The 19,207-nt window shown below is 37.0% G+C and overlaps 3 protein-coding genes across 7 annotated transcripts in view; 2 read left to right on the top strand and 1 right to left on the bottom strand.

Moving 5' to 3' along the window:
- Positions 1 to 73: 73 nt before the first annotated feature.
- Positions 74 to 9,079, top strand: LOC136341009 (uncharacterized). Of its 3 annotated transcripts, none has more exons than XM_066285568.1 (15): positions 74 to 345; positions 982 to 1,116; positions 1,317 to 1,470; positions 1,826 to 2,068; positions 2,353 to 2,564; positions 2,912 to 3,056; positions 3,767 to 3,969; positions 4,042 to 4,329; positions 5,089 to 5,272; positions 6,409 to 6,522; positions 6,576 to 6,883; positions 6,951 to 7,327; positions 7,677 to 7,924; positions 8,265 to 8,420; positions 8,697 to 9,079. In XM_066285568.1, exons 2-15 carry the CDS (start codon positions 982 to 984, stop codon positions 8,963 to 8,965), a joined length of 3,036 nt encoding a protein of 1,011 aa, XP_066141665.1. In that variant the 5' UTR covers positions 74 to 345; the 3' UTR covers positions 8,966 to 9,079. The 3 variants fall into 3 exon arrangements, with proteins under 3 accessions (XP_066141665.1, XP_066141666.1, XP_066141667.1); XM_066285569.1 differs by having other exon boundaries at positions 950 to 1,116; XM_066285570.1 differs by lacking the exon at positions 8,697 to 9,079 and having other exon boundaries at positions 7,677 to 7,935; positions 8,265 to 8,391.
- Positions 9,075 to 13,481, bottom strand: LOC136341010 (cilia- and flagella-associated protein 91-like). 2 transcript variants are annotated; one of them, XM_066285571.1, is made up of 8 exons: positions 13,319 to 13,481; positions 12,748 to 13,051; positions 12,224 to 12,358; positions 11,141 to 11,310; positions 10,916 to 11,084; positions 10,437 to 10,622; positions 9,930 to 10,085; positions 9,075 to 9,876 (listed from the first exon to the last, which is right to left on the bottom strand). In XM_066285571.1, exons 1-8 carry the CDS (start codon positions 13,334 to 13,336, stop codon positions 9,863 to 9,865), a joined length of 1,152 nt encoding a protein of 383 aa, XP_066141668.1. In that variant the 5' UTR covers positions 13,337 to 13,481; the 3' UTR covers positions 9,075 to 9,862. The 2 variants fall into 2 exon arrangements, with proteins under 2 accessions (XP_066141668.1, XP_066141670.1); XM_066285573.1 differs by lacking the exon at positions 9,075 to 9,876 and having other exon boundaries at positions 9,944 to 10,085; positions 10,463 to 10,622.
- Positions 13,482 to 14,471: 990 nt separating this feature from the next.
- LOC136340971 (otoferlin-like) overlaps positions 14,472 to 19,207 on the top strand; it is a 33,713-nt gene continuing 28,977 nt past the window's right edge. For both annotated transcript variants that reach the window (XM_066285506.1, XM_066285505.1), the window contains exons 1-6: positions 14,472 to 14,624; positions 16,375 to 16,436; positions 17,361 to 17,555; positions 17,870 to 18,145; positions 18,205 to 18,404; positions 18,843 to 19,038. In XM_066285506.1, the coding sequence (XP_066141603.1) occupies positions 14,546 to 14,624; positions 16,375 to 16,436; positions 17,361 to 17,555; positions 17,870 to 18,145; positions 18,205 to 18,404; positions 18,843 to 19,038 (1,008 nt within the window). In that variant the 5' untranslated portion in view covers positions 14,472 to 14,545. The remainder of the gene's footprint in view (positions 14,625 to 16,374; positions 16,437 to 17,360; positions 17,556 to 17,869; positions 18,146 to 18,204; positions 18,405 to 18,842; positions 19,039 to 19,207) is intronic.

Here is a 19,207-nt window from a genome sequence, read left to right as displayed (position 1 = left end):
ACTGAATTAATTGGCTTCGGGAAATCAATAAAAAGGGCTTTAGGAAATGCTGGAAAACTGCGCATGCCTTGCAGATGGCAACATATGTTTTCCTAATTTTATACGACAATATACCAAGCGATATCTATTTCACCTGTTTCCATCTTCAACAATTTTGCAAAATTTAGGGACAAGACTCTTTTAAAATGAAGTTAGAGATCGAGATATTTTTAAAATGTGAGTGTTAACTCGGTTTAGCTCGTGACTGGGGATTTTGATGGTATTGTGCCGAAGGCTGGAAGTTACGAAAATTATATGGTGGATTGTTAGAGGTTTTCAGCAGCTGAAGCCCGTTGTTCACTCAAGGTAGATACGTTAGAAGAAAACTTACAAACACAACTCTAATCTACCAGATCCAATAATAATTTAATAATTAACAGGATTGGTCTTTAAGGCCCCTTTTCATACATCCATCACCCAACAATACGATTCTTTTTGAAGTTGTCGCACTAAATTAAAGAAACATAAAACAATGGAAAATCACACTTCATTGTTTATTAGTATTATTCATCGTGCGCATGTCAGTTTCAAATAACTATAAAAAAGTTTGACACTCACACATGCCACTTTGACTTGCGTGCGGTAAACTTTTCCACGCCCATGCGCGTAAAATGCCACTTTGAGAGTGCAAGCTCACTCGGTGAGCACATTTTAAATGGAATGGTATTCTTACTAACGCGCGGGTTTTGACTTTATTGTGTGCTGAGAGTTTAATTAAATATGCGGCAAGATTTTTGCACACACGGGCTAATTTTTATAAAATTTAATGTACAGGGTGTCGAAATTCTTAAGGTACATTTTTGGCTGAGTAGTTGGCCCTGTTAAATCAGTGTTGAATAATTTAATTTTTTTTTATGATTACTCCTGTGCGGAATCCTGCTTTCTATTATCCCTCTCCTTTTTTTCCTAGTTTGGCTTGACTTACAGAGCTTTTGTTATCAGATGGCCATTAAAACTGCTACATATTCGGGGATGAACTTGAAAGGGGAAATTCGAGAAAGCATATCACTGGACGACGATGATATCAGCGACGTGGAAGATGAAGTGTTCATACGTGATGGAAAAAATGGATATAAAGTAAGATAAAAAATATATTTAAAAAAATATAATAAAAATTAATGATACCTGCCGGCTGCTCATTCCTGTCAATTTAAGGAGTTACACGCTACTTCATCCTGGTTGTTAAATACAAGGCAATTGAAGTAGTAGAACTTTTACAATTTTTTTATGATCATCCTGTATAATGAGAGCCTTCACATTCAATCGTACATTTGTAGCTGGCTGAGGAACTCAACGTTAAGAGGCCTTTAATGGCGCCAAGAAGAAGGCCCTGTAAATATGATGGTGGAAGGAGAATGAATAAAAAGGGCAATTACAAGGCGTGGTGTAAACCTTGCTGTTACGTCCTGGCCTCGTTTAGTATTTTATTAGGTGAGAACGACACAAAGCCATCAGTTATCCAAATAAGCTCATCGGTTGCCGCAGTTCCTCCTCGGTCCAAGATGTTGCGAGCTCGGAAAGAATGAATTTTTTAAACATTTTTGCCATGCGTATTACCTAAAATTTTATTTTTCGCGTTTATTACTCGTATATATTGGGAAGACAAACAAATAAAAAAAAAAACAGATAAAGCAAAAACAAATAAAGACACATATTAAAAAATAAGGAAAATTGTTTACATAATGGTTAGAACTTCGCGAATGTATGAAAATTTCCGGAAATGTGCAATCCGCAATTTTCAGCATCTTTTTTCTGTGCAAATTCTATGATGATTGCATTACTGCAGGTCTAATTGTCCTGGTAGTTATCCTGGTTTCCATATACCCGCTACCATTAGACCAGTTGAGAGAGTGGATAACTTCCAAATCTAAACCTTCGAGACATTCCGACGATCGACTGCCTTGCACAAGCTTAAACGTTACTGAAGTCTGGGCGGTCAATTTTCCAGGACTCGTCACAGAGTCGCCCACGAGGGTTCTGGACATTGACGGCGATGGAGTAAAGGACATAATATTCGGTTTCGGAACAGGTTGGTTACATAAAAAATATATCATGCGAATTTATATGAAAAACCTCTAAAATGATGGAATTTATTGTTTTATACCTTTTTTCCGTATCTAGACACGGAGGAAACGTGGACATGCATATTGTGTGCGTTATAAGAGTTACCACGAGCTCCATTTCCGAAAGAAAATTTCCCTAGTCGGAACGAAAATTTTTCATAACTTTCTGTGAAATATCCCAGATATGATTTCATAGAAAACTAATTTTATGAAATATTTTTGATGTTTTATTTACGCGCTGATGTTTCAGGAGGAAATGATAATTTAGTGGCTCCAAAAATCTTTTGTCCAATATTCCTCGGAATTCCTCCTCCATGCGACGGAGGCCTAATAGCACTAAATGGAAAAAATGGAAATGTAATATGGAAACAGTGGATAAATGACACAGTATTCGGTTTGCATTGCTCCGCAGATGTAAATGCAGACGGTGTTAACGACTGCCTATATGTAGGCATCGATGGGGTAAGCGTTATGAAATTAATATTTCTTCTAAACAATCTTTTCTACCACCGCTTTCTTTGTAAAGGTGGTAAAGGTACTTTTTCTCCGTTATTATTTCTCTCGCCGTTTCTGAGATCTTCTTGCTTTACCATCATTATTTTGGATACGCTACCGAATTAATATATTTTCCGTCGATTGACTACTCAGTGCGGAAATATAACTTTCCCACTCTCAGTGCATCAATGTACTTTCTCCCACCCTCAAGTGAGTGCAGTAAAGTAACTTACCGTACAGCCCAGTATTATTATCATTTGTTTTTTGCCCTGTTGGTGTTGAACTTTAATTTCAGCTGAACAATCTATTTTTAGACCATAGCAATAGTAGATTCAAAACAAGGAAAACATATCTGGAAGTTGAACCCAGGAAAAATGAATGTTTTCTTAGCCGATTTTATTTCAGACCAAAATGGTGACAATGTTTCTGATGTCATTGCATCATGTTCGTCATTAGAAGGTGGGTAACTAAGTCATCAAAAATTTCAAGTCGAAAACTTAGGTAATTATGTTGATCCACAAACCATGTAAAGCGTAAGGAGCGCTAAAAATTTGACGTAATAACTTTTATTAGCTACTTCTTGTACAGGGTGTTCGTTTTTGGACCGAAAATAGTATAAGATATGAGATCGCTTAAAATAGGACACAATTGCGCATTCAATCCTCGGTAACAAAAATCAAATTCCTTTTTTGTGGGTGCCATGTTGGATTTTTGCACATTTTTGTAATAACTGCTATTGTTTGATTACCATGTTGTTTTACATATTAAGACCAGTTCAATGAGGTGTCGCATAGTTCCCCTATAAATAATAATCTGATGGAGTCAGATCTGTTGGACGTGCAGGCCAACGTATGTCATCATTGTTTAAATGACTTTGCCGGGAAATCTCGTGGATCAAACATCTTATTGGCACCGAAGGTTATTTAAAGCGCACTCAAGATGTGTTAATCATTTCACAATGATTCGCCAAATAAGCTGAGAAAGAAATTAACACTTTTTTAAAATTTAAGTTGTTTTCAAATACCTCCGAAAGTCATTGGAGTTTTAAAATTTTAAGACGGCAAATTCTAGAACCCGAAATCGCATAACTTTGCCGAGAAATGGACACTCTGTATACGAGTTTCCCTTTCCCCAAAACTAAGGAAAACGACTGACGTTGTTCGTTTCAGAAAATGCAAGCGGTCGTATCGTTGTGTTTTCTGGCAAAACTGGTGAAACAATTAAGAAAACTCGGACCCCTAACGGGACCAAGACTTTTTATATGCCTCAAGTGTTACATCAAAATACATCATCAATTCTTCTCTTTGGAACTGGAACTCCGGGAACTCCAGGGAATCTGAGTATAATCCCGATAAAGGAGATGGAACAGCTGGTGAGTAAAATTTACTGATGTTCAGTGTACCTACTTCAAGAATATTCATTCCTCATTGTGATTTTCTTTCAGGAAAACAAATCACGGACTTTATATGAGGATAAGTTCAATGGCATGCTGACCCAGTCAATATTAGTGGATATCACTGGCGACAAAATTCAAGATATCGTAACATCCACGTATAATTCATCAATTGTTGCGATAGACGGAAAATCGTTTAAACAAATATGGAAATTCAATGTATCCGGTGCTGTAACTGATATGAGTCCGACCCCCGCGTTCTTCAATGAGGATAACGTAACTGATTTTATGGTAATTTATCAGAAATATGATGACATTTTGAAGTATAATTACACACAGGTAAGTGGAATCTAGTTAATTAATATTTGTAGGCTTTCTCTTAAGTTGTCTAGGGTTTTATTTCTGGATTTATACAATTAGGGGCTTACTTACTAACTTAACTAAGAGGATGCTTGCGTTCCTTCGCGACACTCCCGACACCTCGCCGAATCGTCACCTCGAGAAAAGAGAGCGTCCCCGTTTTCTCCAATACCTTAAATGCTATCTTCGGGGGCAATAAACCAGCGGCGTACCCTAACCAGAGTCCGATTCCCGATCCGCCATGTGGCTAGTCACATCTGGACATCATAAACCATTCTTTGTCAGAACCCTGGTCGACTGTCCTTCGACCCTCTTTCCTGGTTCTAACAAAGAGATGCTCGACTTTCTCTTACTTCATATGGCTCTCGACCGAGGGTAATTACAGGGAAAATTCCAGTAATGCTGCGAACCACATGAACTCAGTGACCATACACATGGGCGTATCATCAGGGTACCTCACTCCTTATTTCCCCAACATATCCTAAATTATAGCTACTTTACAATATACATCTTCCTATTTGCATCTCGATTTGGTCAGACGGCAACAATTATACTTATTAATTAATATATACAGAATATTGCAGCGATCTGACAAACGGATCCTACATATTGTATCTGTATAGTGAGTCGTATATACAGGGTGTCCGCTGCTGCGCACTGCATGTCTTTCGCTCGACTTTCCTCGTTGTTTCTTTTTGTGGCCACGTTTAAAATATTGTTCGAATACTCTATTTGCAGACACTAATAATTGATGGGTTCACTGGACAACCCATCTATAAGCCGGTAAGCGGGGGCATAATCACTCAAATGAATGCCTTAACCTTGAGTATGGACGGCAAAGGACACGATATTTTCATATTTTGGACGTCTGAGTGTTCCGAAACCGACAGACAGATTACTGGAGACAAGGCAAAGACATCTGGTAAGTTAAGTATGTAGACGGGTACCACCACCAGTTCATGTCGGAACAATGGAATTGCGCAAGTGCGAGAAGGATCGCATCAGTTTTAATGTGCCTCCGACGAGGATCAACGAAGTGGGTTGAGAGAAAAGCGGATGAAATGGGCGTAGTCAGTCCAGTGTGTTGCCAGATGTCTCACCATTTCAGAATTTTTACTGATATAAGTTCTAGTGATGGATTAATCTTTTTTTTCTTCATTTATTTACATTGCTGCTTTTTACTTTGATAATTTTATAAAACTCCATCACAGCGAAAGCAGCGAAATCGATACTAATCTAAATATCGAAGTAGTGACTGCATCACCCCCCCCCACTTCATTGCTGGTCTTTGTTGGAGGCATATTAAAACTAATGAAGTTCTCTCCCTCGCGGAATTCCTATGTTCCGACTTGAACTGATCATATCTGTAAAATAACTTGTCCAGTAATTCTGGATGAATTTGTGAATGAAACATAGAATTATTCCCAAAATCCTTCTCAGCATTACCCGCGAAACGTATCAGCTCATAGTTATCATAACTGGGGAGACTCGAGATATTTTTAAGGGGAAACGAGTCCTAAAATTGAGTAAAGGGGAATTGAATGAGAATTTTGGGGCAACCTGAAGTAACCAAGGAGGTTAATAGTGGGTAAAAATCTCATCTCCAGTACCATCTTATTGAGAAGATTTGTGCTCTCCCACCACTAAAAATAATTCAAACAGCAACTATAGATACGTAAAAAAAAAATATACGGACACGTAGCGGAAAAGTCTGGACGCCACATCAAAAAATACGGACACGTAATGCCGAAAGTAGCGCAAATAAGTATGAAAACAGTGTATTTTAATAGAACATTGAGGGAACAAGACCATTCCGCAATAAAATGAGCTTAAAGGATGGAAAACAGTGTTGCAGACTTGGGTAGAGAAGTGGAAGGTTGGTAATTATGAGCTCTTGAGGGATGGAAGATCAACTCCCAGGAAGGAAAAGGAAGTTTGGATAACTCTCCGGTTACGATCAGATCAGATCTCTGGGATGGATTTCTTTTATATATTAACTTACTTAACAGTTTATTATTCGATAGGTACTCCAATTATGCTATTTTTTCTTTCTTTTAGATCATCAAAAATCGTTTGACCAATGCAGGAAACAGTTCAATGCCTCGACAATCCTCAAGCTTAATGCACTAAATGCGTATCACCAACCTCCGGGGATCACAATTTACAGTTCGGGTTAGTGAGGATAAAATTATTTCTATAAGATTAAACGAAACCTTTTTTTGCAGCTCTTCACACTGATTTTGAATTTAATAACACAAAAAGTCCCATGAAGATGCTTAGAGAATATTTTAATAATTATTCAACGAGAAGTCCCGTATACAATCCGTCTTCTGCACTAAATGGTGAAATTCAGTCTAATAGTCCAAAGGGCCTTGATGGTGATTCGATGGGAACCAATACAAGACAATTTGGAAAATCCAGTTTTAGGCACAAGGATAGACCAGGTGGGATAATAAAGGACTACGGGACACTGAATAAGGATTCAGATGGCAATGGAATTAATGTAGCAGCTGGTCAAATGGATGCGTTGGAAGTAAGTCACAAGTTGCGTAAAGGTCGCGCCATATTCCTTCTTTTTTTATCACGGACCTTTTCTGTAGGAACCAAAAATACCCAATTCCCCGGGCGCAAACTATATCTGGATGCCCAATCAAGTTGATGAAGATCAGGAGTTTTCCAATTATAACATGGACGATGATAACATACCCTACAATCAAAAGCAATTGCTCATGGAGGAAGTAGCTCCAAATTTGTCCATAAATGACCGAAATTTAAGAAGCAACAAAAAAGTAAAAACCGCATCGGAAAATTATGAGGGTGATTCCTCGAAAAAAGCCGGTTCGACTAAAAAGAACTTGTCGGACAAGATTTATGGTTACCACAACGTGCGCATGTCAAAAGAGAGATTGCTGCACGATGAAGAAACACTCCCTACGGATATTTTGCAGGAGAATTACTTCAAAAATGAGGAAAATAGGTAAGAACGTTTAGTTCTTTCTTTCGCAATTTTTTGGGACGAGTAAGTAAAACAAATAATTCGCACCAACATCACTGAATATGCGATATTAAATATGATCAAAAATTCATCAAATCGATGAATAATAGTTAAATCACAGAACATATATTTGCAACAGAAAGTTTATTCAGCTGCGGCACTTTGATCCAGTAAGATCAGAGCTGATACAATACGAGAAATTCGGGCGTATTTAGATTTCCGTCGCTTATTTTGACTTCGTCTCATTATCCGGTGCACGCTAAGATCCGGTTTTTCAACTATCTAGTAACTTTGACAGTATGGTACTTTCCATAAAAATATATTTCATCAGGCTGAAAAAAATGAAATTGGAGCAAAGAGATGTAAATTCCCACGTGGTTGGAGAAATGGATCTACTCGACATAAACAATATTATAAAGGCACAGAAGAACTACGCGTTGCAAAACCGTTCGACCACTTTATGGGATATTGAGAGTGAAAACGAGTTGGGTGAACGAGAAGACAAAGGATATTTACGTAGGAAAAGGGGTATTAAGCCTAAGATTATATGGGAAAGTGGTTCAGTGGTAACTTCTGTTGGTAAGTAGTAAGTAAGTAATGTGTAAGGTGAGCCTTTTTTACATAAGTGCAATTCATTATTTTACAAGATTCAATAAAATACATTCAACATGATCCTAAACATAACGTGTGTGAGTCAAAGAAATTAATTTGATTAGGAATATTAGATGGCTTTATGAAACTTGTTGATTTTTTTCACATTTTTAAATGTTTTTTTTTAATTAAAAATATATTTTTTTATATTTTCACATATGTTCAAACGAACCGCGCGAACTATTTTACATGCAATCCATATTTGCAGTATTATCGATCTTTTTTCTTTGTTCTGTTTATTCAAAAATTGTATTTTTTTCTATTATAGGAGCCGTTCTAACTCCATTCAATACGATAACCGAACAATCTAATATTATCGACCTATTTTACATAAAATACTGGAAGCCCCTTGAAGTCTCCTTAGGTTCCCTGAAGGCTACAGATATTGAAGAATGTATATTAGAAAAGCAGTTACTTATGTTAGGTCAGTGTCAAAAATCCGTATTAAATTAGCACGATATCCATTGTAGTAATAGTAAATAGTAAGTAACCAAACAGTAGTTACTTATTAATGGGCAGATGGCGTTGGTAATATATCCTTCTACAGGACTAACATACTTGTCGCTAAGTAGTCAATTTCTGCTTGCGTTTCATTGGTCCAATGTGAACCGAACTGACGAGTTCCAAACAAAAGAATTTTACGATGCTTCCAAGGGAGCTTTGTGTTATATTTTCCAGCTAACGTTTGTTTCTATTTTAGGCAGAGAACCGAGTGAACAGGAACAAGAAAACTATAAAACCGAATGTGAGAGAGATCAAGAAATTTTAAAGAGAAATTTTCCATTTTTCGATAAAATCTCCCAACTCAAAATAGGGCAACTTACCGCTTACAGGATAAGAATCCAGTGCAAATGCGACAGCAGTTTCAATAAACAGATAGAGCAACAATGTGCAAATTTTCTTCCAGAAGATTTGCAGGGATGGCCTCAATATCTAGGGGCAAAGGGAGACGGAGTTTTTTACAGTTGACTAAATAATTGATTTAAATTTGACATCATTAACTTTGTAAATTAAAAATTATATGTATACATAACAGATATTTAATAATGTTACCAATATTTTAGAATATATCAGTAGACTTTTTATGGTGCCGTGTATTTATTGCTTATCCCAAGTGATATTTAATCAGTTAAGTAAGAAACGGATCGATAAAACCAACATTCGACAATCGCTCGAAGCACTACGTTGCCACAATTCCTACTTCGTAACTAATAGAATTTACTTAACTACAACTACTTACCCAAAAGACAAAACCGACCCCTGGTGAGCCAAATTCAAACACAGAGAACAATCACAAGTAATTCAGTTATTAAATTTGACGTAAAATATAATTTGAGGTTAGGAACTATTACGTGGTTTCTTCACGTTTCGCAACGCCCTCATCGGTAGCTCAATTACCTAATAGAACTATTGAACGGAAAAACATACGTGAGTTTTTGATTGATTGAAACAAATGTGAGGAATTAGAATAAACCCTCTAATGCATGTTTTACAAAAATCGTAAAAATGTTCCTGAAAGTTGTAATCATCTAATGGTCATTGTAATACATAGTGAGAACTTCGTTGTACTGCCATCTGTGGATATCTGTCACGTGTCCACATATCTTGATTCTCTAATCAATCACCCTGTATAACGACCCCCGAAGTTGGTGGACGAAAGAAAAATGGTTTTAATATAAAATTTTGTTTCTTAATGTTGAACTTTTATTATTTGCCCTTGGAATTGAATTTGAGGCTTTTCGGCACTTTAGCAGGTTTTCTTTGAATTAGACTTCGCAAGTCCTTGACAGTGGTTATTTAGTGCTGTGAGAAATTTTCCTACATCTGGCATATGCGCTTCTTTGAAAGCCTTCTAAGTTCTAGTTCTTAACTTCGTAAGTCTTTAACAAACGATTTTTTCAGTAAAAAACTTAATAATTCACGGTAAACTTACCTCGAAGTTCTTCGTACAGGCGCTTCAAAACAGGCGCCGTCCATTTAGACTCCCGAATGCACAATTGGGACTTACGAGATATCGATGTGCCTCCGGTTCCTTTCAGGGTAGTCGCTCGATCGAGCCAGCGAGGTAAAGTGCTAAATCGTTCTACATCTAAAACATTCATAAATTTATCAGCAATATTCCATATAAAGTATGTAAATACAGTTGGTGTAAAAATATGGAAAATTCAGGTTGAAAAAAATTAGATTTAAAACATTTTTCTGACCCAAGATAGGTGGCGATCACGTGACAACCGAAGTTTTTATGAAATAAGAATTGTGCGCATGTCTAAAATAAGAGCACTAAAATTAGTCCTATTTACCAGTGCTGTCATCTGCCGTCAAATTTAATGTCTTGTCTAAGCTTGACACACTGAAATTTTCATAGTATTTCTTGGGTAACTTCGAATTCTTGTCATGTGATGGTCAAGTCACGTGGGTCAGGTACCAAGTAGCCAATTACCGATGAACTGAGCATTATGTTTATACATTTTTTCGTCAATAATCCGGTGCCAACGTCTCGTATGTTCTCCGTTCCTTATAACTGGTCCATACAGGTCCGAATCTTTACATATGTACTCTTCAATTATGTCTGGTTGTCGATATTTTCGTTTAATTCCCTTTTCCCCCAGTTCCAACTTTCTGAGTTCTACGAATAATATTGAACGATAATATAATGTTTTCGTCAGATTTACGTGGCCCCTGGAAAGGGACTGGGCAAGTATCACTTTTCGCACTTGCACGGAGAAAATTATGGACTTGTCGTGACATCAGATATTCTGTTTATTGACAGATATGACTGTCAATTTCAACTAATCAGTGCGGAAAAGTAACTGTCAATGTCACGTTTCCGGAAAAATGGCTCCTGATACTTCTCGCGAACGCGCGCGTCGTGAAGGAAATTAAAAAATTAATATACCGCGTGCGTCATAATTGAAATACCTCTTGCAGCGTCTTTCCGAATTCTAGCCAATTTCGGCAATTTCTGGGCCTCTTTCGCCATTACAATTCTTTTCAATTTTTCACGGGCTCTGTTATGAGACGTTTCATGGATTTCTTCCAACATTTTTTCTAATAGATGCAGGCGCAATTGTTGAATTTCCTGTATTTCCTAAAAATGTAAGAACGCTGTTATTTACCATAACAATCAAATGGAAATAGCTTCACATTTTCTCTAAATGTCCATTCGTCTCTTTCTAAAGCTCCTATGTAGCTTCTGAACCGTTGCAGAGAATGCTCATCGTTCATATCCGGTTTGACAACATTTTCCCATGATCTTTTCATTCTTGCCCTTTCTATTAGATGTATTTCATGTGCACCTGCTGATACACCCCCGACTAGACAAAAATATTGCAAAATGAAGGACAAAAAGTATTTTTATCTGATAAATTTCATGGTCAAAGGTCGGGATTTCAGGTATCATAAAAAAAGGTGTTTAAGGTGTGAATCTATAAACAAATTTATACTATAGTTTTTAAGGTTCCAAATCGAATAAAAAAATTAATAAAATTTTATTTTCATTGACTGCAGAGTAAATCCAATTTTTTTTTAATTGAGTGTTTTGTAATAAGTTATTTAAGTAACTTTATCATCCTTTAAGCTACTTTGTAACTTTGTTAGTCTTTTAGATTCTTTCACTAATAATCGAAAAAGAAAAGGAGCCTAAGCCTAACTTTTTTCGAAAGATTTAAACACAAGGGGGGGGGGGGGAGGCGGGCTTTGATATTGTTGCTGTTAGTCGATCCCCTAGTGTGGGATTAGCCTTGGGGGAATCCAGGGAATACCCATCAACTACTATTTTCGCTCTTCAAATCCGTTTCCGATCCGGGAGCGCCATCAAGTATTACTTACGCCCAAGTCCAACCTGAACTAACTTTTTTTTTTTTATAGAGGAGGGAAATCTTCCAAAGGTACCTGGTCTGATGTTATAGCGACCGGGTTATGTGGGATTCGCCCCAGAGTGGGACGCCTACTCACTGAAACCCTCCTTTCTTCACCCTGAATCCCCCCCGGAACCGCCGTTAGGCATTACTTCATGGGGGGAGGAGGGGGTTAACCTGAACTAACTTGAAGTAAATTGAACTGACCTATTATGCGGGTATAAAGTTATTTGGATTTTCACACAGACACCATTCGACTTGCGCAATTGTTAAGTTTAATAAGAGTAGAGAAATGTCTGTCTTTTCTTCTTGAAAATTTCATCGTTAATTAAAACACACAAAAATTACTAATAAAATAACTATACGTTACCCCAATTTAGGAAGTCTAATTTTAAGATCTCTGGCTCTCCATCGCCAATAATTTTGTAAGGAGGCTCCCATGGAATGGTCTGAGTAGCCGATTCTCTATATAAAGTTTGAATTTGTTTGTTTTTTGTTTTCCCATCTAAAATGCCCAGGCATATATTAAGCTATGTACCATACCAATTCATGCTAATCTTCTATTCTCTAACGGAACGTTTTTCAATAAATTTCAGGTAAAAAAAAATACTAATAATAATCTCCAAAAAATATGAGACACCCTGTAGAGGCGTGGAAATTTTGAATTTTTAGCCATTACGCAGAAGTCGATACAATTGCCATTATTTCCTAAGTAATTATTCATTAATAATTTTTAAATGCGTAATTCTTCATTACATATCTATTCGTTAAGAAATTATTCATTAAGGAAGTGTGGTGATGACGAACGATATGACGAATAACTCCTTTTTGATTGTTTTGTTTGAGAATCACTATTTTTTTGTATCCGGTATAATAATGCGACTGCAATCTTACTCTCAAGCAAACTTTGTTCATCCTCTTCTTCACATTTTTTATGAACCTTCTCAATGGTGAATCTGGGCATACTATGTGTTAACCCAATAAAATCTTTTGAAGGCAAATTTGCAACTTGACTGAAGAATTTTGCTCTATCTGCGCCTCCAACATCAACTGACTTTGACCCTGCCGGGTCTCTGTTTTTGGTTGGCTCTACTTTCCATTGGAGAGTGGAAATTGCACATTTTCGCCGTTGGATCAGCTGGACTTGTGGATGGCTCGGTAGGTCCGAGAACATATTTGGAAATATTGGACATAATTGCTGAAAACGCAATAGAATGGAAGAGAGAAGCAAATGATGAGACGAGAAATAATTCAAAAAGAGAAGGGAAAAGATAAGTGATGATTTTGCTCATCATTTGACTGTCCTTAATTTATTTACTCTCAAAACATTCCCTCGTTCATTACCTTACAGGTAACGATGGTTTTCCGTTAAAAAAATTCCACATTCGAGAAAACTGAATTATTTACTCAATATTGAGGTATGAACGTTTGATTCCAACCCAATTTTATTTAATTTAATACTCACAAAATTCTTTGAACACATTTGGACTCTATAATCAGCGAATATCAGATTTAAAATATAGTTTTCAACCACTTTAGAGCAGTTATCAAGGTATAAACATTATCTAACGCACTTCTTGAGGTTTACTTGGCCTTATTTTCTGTATTCAATATGATCAAACTGCCTCTTTGGTGCGTCACAACGTAATAAATCGACTTGTTCCACGTCACTAACAACTTTGTTAAATCAATACCTTTCCTGATGTAATTACTTTTCCGTCTAAGTAGAGAGGGAACCAAAGTTTTAATTGCTTTGATGCTGCTTTAAATGGACGAGATTAATGAAAGTTGAACTCACTTCCTTAAAGCACTTTTACCGAAATACAATATGGAAGAAATATGTACAGGGTGGTGAAATATTTTGAAATTTTTCGCGGAAAAAATTTCCCAAGATGCGACGTTTCGATTTTTGAATACATACAGGGTGGTGAAGCAGAGTAATATTTCGAAAGTTTTCGCGAATAAAAATTGTTCAAGACATGACGTTTGGGTTTTTGAACAAATAGAGTGCGGTCAAATGGAGGAATATTTCGAAATTTTCCGTGTGCCGATTCTCGGTTTAATGGAATGATCCCAGATACTTAGACTAACACCCTGGTGTCTTGGAAAAGGATGTTTAGAGACTTTCATCTTATAGCACCTAAAAATGGGGTTCTCCAAGAATGTTAATTCGCAAATTTCGATATTTTCCAACCTTCTTCCCATTTAGCAACATTCGTACGTGTTATGATTTACGAGAGCGTCATAATGGACGCGATATATGATTCAAATAAATCAGTTATTTAAGTAATAAAATCATCAAATAGGCATTTGTAACACAAAGTGCGCAATAAATGTTTCTATTTCGTGTTATAAATCGAGTGTAATTTATTACTCACTTCAGCGTTAACGCTAAAAATTACGAACTCAACGGAATGGTGTAACTTTTCTCTAATTTAATCGATGTTGAATTTTTCGTAGTCTGTGAAATGCCGATGTAAAATACATTGGAAACTCCTCTCATTTGACTTCTACTCAAGGGTGTTAAATAAGCAATTAGGCGTATAATATGTTAACATTGTCAGCACTGCTTCTGCGCTTGGCCATTATTGAGTATTCCTGCTGGCAGTGCAGGAAAACATACCGCATCAACAAGTTTTCCTGCGGCAGCAGGACGAACTGGATCCAGGAATATCTGGATCAGCGCGAAATCATGTCGTTATCCGTTAAATTAAAGCAGTTTCAAATTCCTAATTGCAGAGGACCGAAAGTAGCAAAAATTCAGTTTAGAGGTGAGATTTTTTATCGAAAATTTTAATCCGCCGTTAATTTTAATCTCGTTATATCTCCGATGGGAACCAAACAATTAAAACAAATCATATTAATTTTAACATTAATTTTCTGGTCTTCAAAGGAATTTTATTTGACATCTATTAGTCTCAGTATCAACAATCCTCAATATATAGGGTGCGTACACCGTGTGGTTCTGGATGGGAATAGTGCAACTCGTGAGATTTGATAATTGTCCTCGCCCCACTCGTGTGGAAAGTGAGCTTCGCGCGTGTCACATACTCATACATTTTTTTTTTTACGAAAAAAAAAAACCACCGAACATAGCTTCATGGCAGAAAGTACAGTTCCCTTCGGAACTTTGATTTAGTTAGATTGAAGCAATGCCGGATAGGCCCGACGGGGCATTCCTCAGAGTGTCTCTAAAAATTCTGCCACAGGTTTCTGAGGCGAAAACTTGTTGATTTAACCCAATTTATTTCAGTTTAAAAATGGACGCTTTTCAAAATGCAGCATGCCAAAGTGAAGATCGAAAAGAGGAAAAAAATTTATTTCTTCGTTTGCAATGCTAGCATGTGAACAATATTTCGCATTTAAAGGGGTTTTTAGGGGCGAGAAATCATAATTACTTCACATATCCCATGCAAATTGTAGAAGGCGTCGTCAGATGAACTCTAGTTAAAGGGGCTTAAGTTTTTTCATCACCCGGTATAAAATTTATTTACGATTAAATTTGGGTTTTTTTTCTACAGGTTCTATAAAAAAAAGGTGTCTTGGTACAAGTCCCTGTAAGCATTTTTCCTTGAAATATTTGAAGTTTACAGTTCGCTGCATGTCTTGAAACATAACTTTAAAGTTGATATTTTTTCATTCAGTTGAAACAAAAAAAAATATTAAAAAAATGTTTACTTAACTATATCAAGTTTTTTGTTTTTTGTTTTTTTGTATTTTACGAATAAATGTGTATTTTAAAATTATTTTAAGTATCAAATACCTTAAGAAGGAATGTCCGCAGAGACTTGCATCACGACACCTTTTTTCATAAAACTTGTGGGAAAACATAAATTTAGACATAAATAAATTTTAAATTGAGTGATAAACAAGTTGTTTTTTAAAGGGGGGTTACTTAACGCTAACAGCACGCTCTTCAATGTGCACCAAAAACGTAAACGAGTTCTGATTTATTGTCCCTAGAAACCCCCTGATGCAGCATTTTGTTCAGATAATAGAATTACAACCGGAGTAATCAATTTTTCTCTTTTTTTAATTTACTCTTTATTATTCTCTATCTGGAAAGCGTCCACTTTTAGAATAAGGTAAATCTAAGATTTTCTACATATTTTTTAGAGACACCCTGTACATTTGAAAGCATACTGTAGTAAATATAGTCGTGCCAAGTGATGTTTGTGTGATGAATTTTCGACGATTGCAAAATTGTCATGGAAAAGCATTAACATGATAAAGTGCACTTTGCGCGCGCATGAGAGTGCGCCAATTAAGTGTTAATCCTATTTTATTCCGGACTTAGTCGGACAACTTCTTCTAACCGCATACAAAATACAGAGTGTTTCGACAACAACTTGGCCTCTTTACTAACAATAATTTTTCGACAAACTGACAAAACGAAACGGCGACGAAAATCGTGGGGAGTCCAGTTTTTGTTGAAAAATCCTGTGTAAATGTGTCTTGTAAACCCCTCAAAAAATTATAAAATTGGATTTGACTCGACTAATTAAATTGTTATTTTTTTAGGCGTCTCATACACATCAAAAATATTTGATGACACGGGAAATGAATGCGTGGTCGTAGATCAGGTAAGGGTATTTTACAGGGTGTCCGCAAAAGCCCATTAAATATAGAGTAGAGTTGTGTAGGGGTCGTGCTCAAAAATTAATTTTTTTGGCAGTAGCTCCTTCAGTTATTGCGATATTGATATCACGAAATCGTCAAAAAATGCTGGAACGCAAATTTTAATTTTTTTTTTAGCGGTTATTTAGGATTACTGAGATTACGACCTTCTTGCCGATCTGTTAAGAATTTCTTGATAGATTTACGATATGAAAAATCTATATTGCCCACCTATAGAAAAATTCATTAATGTGTAAATTTATTCACCCTCACTAGCACGCGCAGTAAATATTAACGCTTAAAGCACAAAAAACACATTTTATATTGACCTACTTACTTCACGAACATGGGTTTATCGCAGGAAATTGTTTAATATTTACATTACATGCTCAAGATGATTGAATTTTATTTCGAGCACTTCAAAATGTGCACATTTTCAACTTGTCTTGGGGCCCTCTGGATTTCATTCGAATCACGGACGCAGGTGGTTACACGTTGGAGCAATTTCTCTTTATATTTTACTAGTGTGACGTAAACTTTTTCTTTTATTTATACCCTTGAGTAAAAATCCAGAGGCGTAAAATCTGGAAATCTAGGAGGTCAATTTCACGGCTCGACCGGCTAAATCAGCGATCATCAACCGTTTCACAGACCTCGTGGCTGTAACGAGCCGGAGTTCCGTTTATTTGGTATCAATAGACGCGGTGCTCTTCTCTATGAAGAAAAAAAAGTAACAAATGGACAAATCTTCTCGATGTGGCATGACTTTTGTTTCAAATCAGTTTTTATAATACTTAAGGCACTAGAGACGTCTGTGATGAGGGCGGGCCACCCTGTACGCAAAAATTACTAAAATCCCTTTATACTACCACGGTTTTGCGATTTTCCAGAGATTTGAGTGGCCAATTGCCAGACCTGTTGAAGATGACGAGTTTATTTCGATTGAGATCTACTTGAGGAATAAGCTTATAGTTATTGCGGACAAACTTTTAGGAATTTACAAAATGGGACTGCAAAAAGTGGCGCTGGAAGGAAGAATCAATGTGTACGATAACATGGTGGATATCAATAACAGGGCTCTTGGGGTAAGTAATAGAATTGACTTATGCGCAGCAGTTAAGTCTTAGTTGCGTAAAATGACAAAGCGATAAGGATTAGGGCAATTCGTAGTTCATTGGGCGTAGAACATGGTGCGTGTGGAGAACCTCAAATCAATTTTTCGATTAAATGTATTTGAAGTCCTCGCGAGGAAAAAATCCATTAGCTTAAATCTGGTGGTCGTGGTGGCCAGGGTATCGATTTGGAAACTATTTGTTTAACTAAATCCTTAACGGCTGTCACATCAACCACTACTTCCCTGAGAGTCATTCAGATCTACGGATTCGTCTATCATTTCTAGGCCACTATAGAGTTTTGCGTTTTATACTCTCTGCCAGATGACTCCATGTCTTCATTTACTGGCAATTCAGGAATTGATCACGTAGAAGATGAGGAGCTTATGCTCATTAATATTGGTAGAAATATAGCTAACATAGAAAAAAGTTTACTGTCTGACAATCAGGCAATCAGGTACTCTCCGGACGTATCTGAGAGTAAAATTAGGGGCACGCGTTTTGATTCTCCCTCAGAAAAGACTGTCAGTGACAGGAAGAGGACAACTTTTACGAAAATGAGGGTGAGTGTGTCCGATGCAGAGGTCCAACAAAGGAATCAAAATCAAATTTGCTGTTGTAGAGCTTAATAAAGTTTGGAAAGTCACGACAATCGAAAGATAGCGATACAGACGATGAGACAGCGCTTCTTCCTCCGAGTGATAATTTGAGGAAAATTTCCGATAAACCCTGCGAATTTGTACCGATGTCAAGGACCGAAAGTTGCTCTTCAATTGACTCAGACAAACACAATCTAGGTCTAGATGATAGGCGCCTTTTAAGGTACGTTTATAGAGCTGTGCCAAGTTCGCATGAGTAGCCAGATATCTAGGAAACTCCACTAAAACTTACACAATCTTGTTGAACAACATTGCGTCAGTAGATGTCGAATCCCAAGCCCTACTGTTCCTGATTTCGAGCTTGACGGCACTCATCAGACCACCGTAGACAAATAGCCTCGCGGAAGGTGCCGGTGACAGGGGGGAAAAGAAAAACGGCTAATTCTTCATTGGGCCCCCTCTGTAGTTATTTCTGTTTTTAGTTTCTTTTCAGGAATAATCAGGTTATGCTGAATTGACACGGTTAGAGTTATGGCGTGCAAATCGAAGAAATTTGGGATGAAGCAGGGTTAGGCGTGCGCTGTTAATGTGATCGTTTGCGGTTTTTCCTAAAATGATTATTTTGGAAATAGTGTGTCGCGTTAATAAAAATCGGTTCCAGGTTCAGGGAATTGAAAAACCGACAAGCACCAACTGAACAAGGCCTCAAAGCGCAAGATTTTCAAGTCTGCATAACCATAATTGAAGTCCGTCAACTAGCTGGCATTAACATGGATCCTGTCGTCTGCATTCAAATTGGTGACGAGAAGAAATTCACCAGTGTGAAAGAGAGCACAAACTGCCCTTATTATAACGAGGTTCGGCAACACTCTTATTTTATCTTACATTAATCAAAATCAACAAAGGGAGATTATTTATCTGAGATTTTTACGACCGTATTCATCATACTCTTGCGCAGCCAATAACGTAGTTTTCGCTCTAAAGAGAGAATATCCAGACGAATTCCACGCAATTGTGCTTCGGTTT

Source organism: Euwallacea fornicatus, chromosome 9, assembly GCF_040115645.1.
Source record: "Euwallacea fornicatus isolate EFF26 chromosome 9, ASM4011564v1, whole genome shotgun sequence".
Lineage (NCBI taxonomy): Eukaryota > Metazoa > Arthropoda > Insecta > Coleoptera > Curculionidae > Euwallacea > Euwallacea fornicatus.
This window is presented reverse-complemented; position numbering and strand designations above follow the sequence as displayed.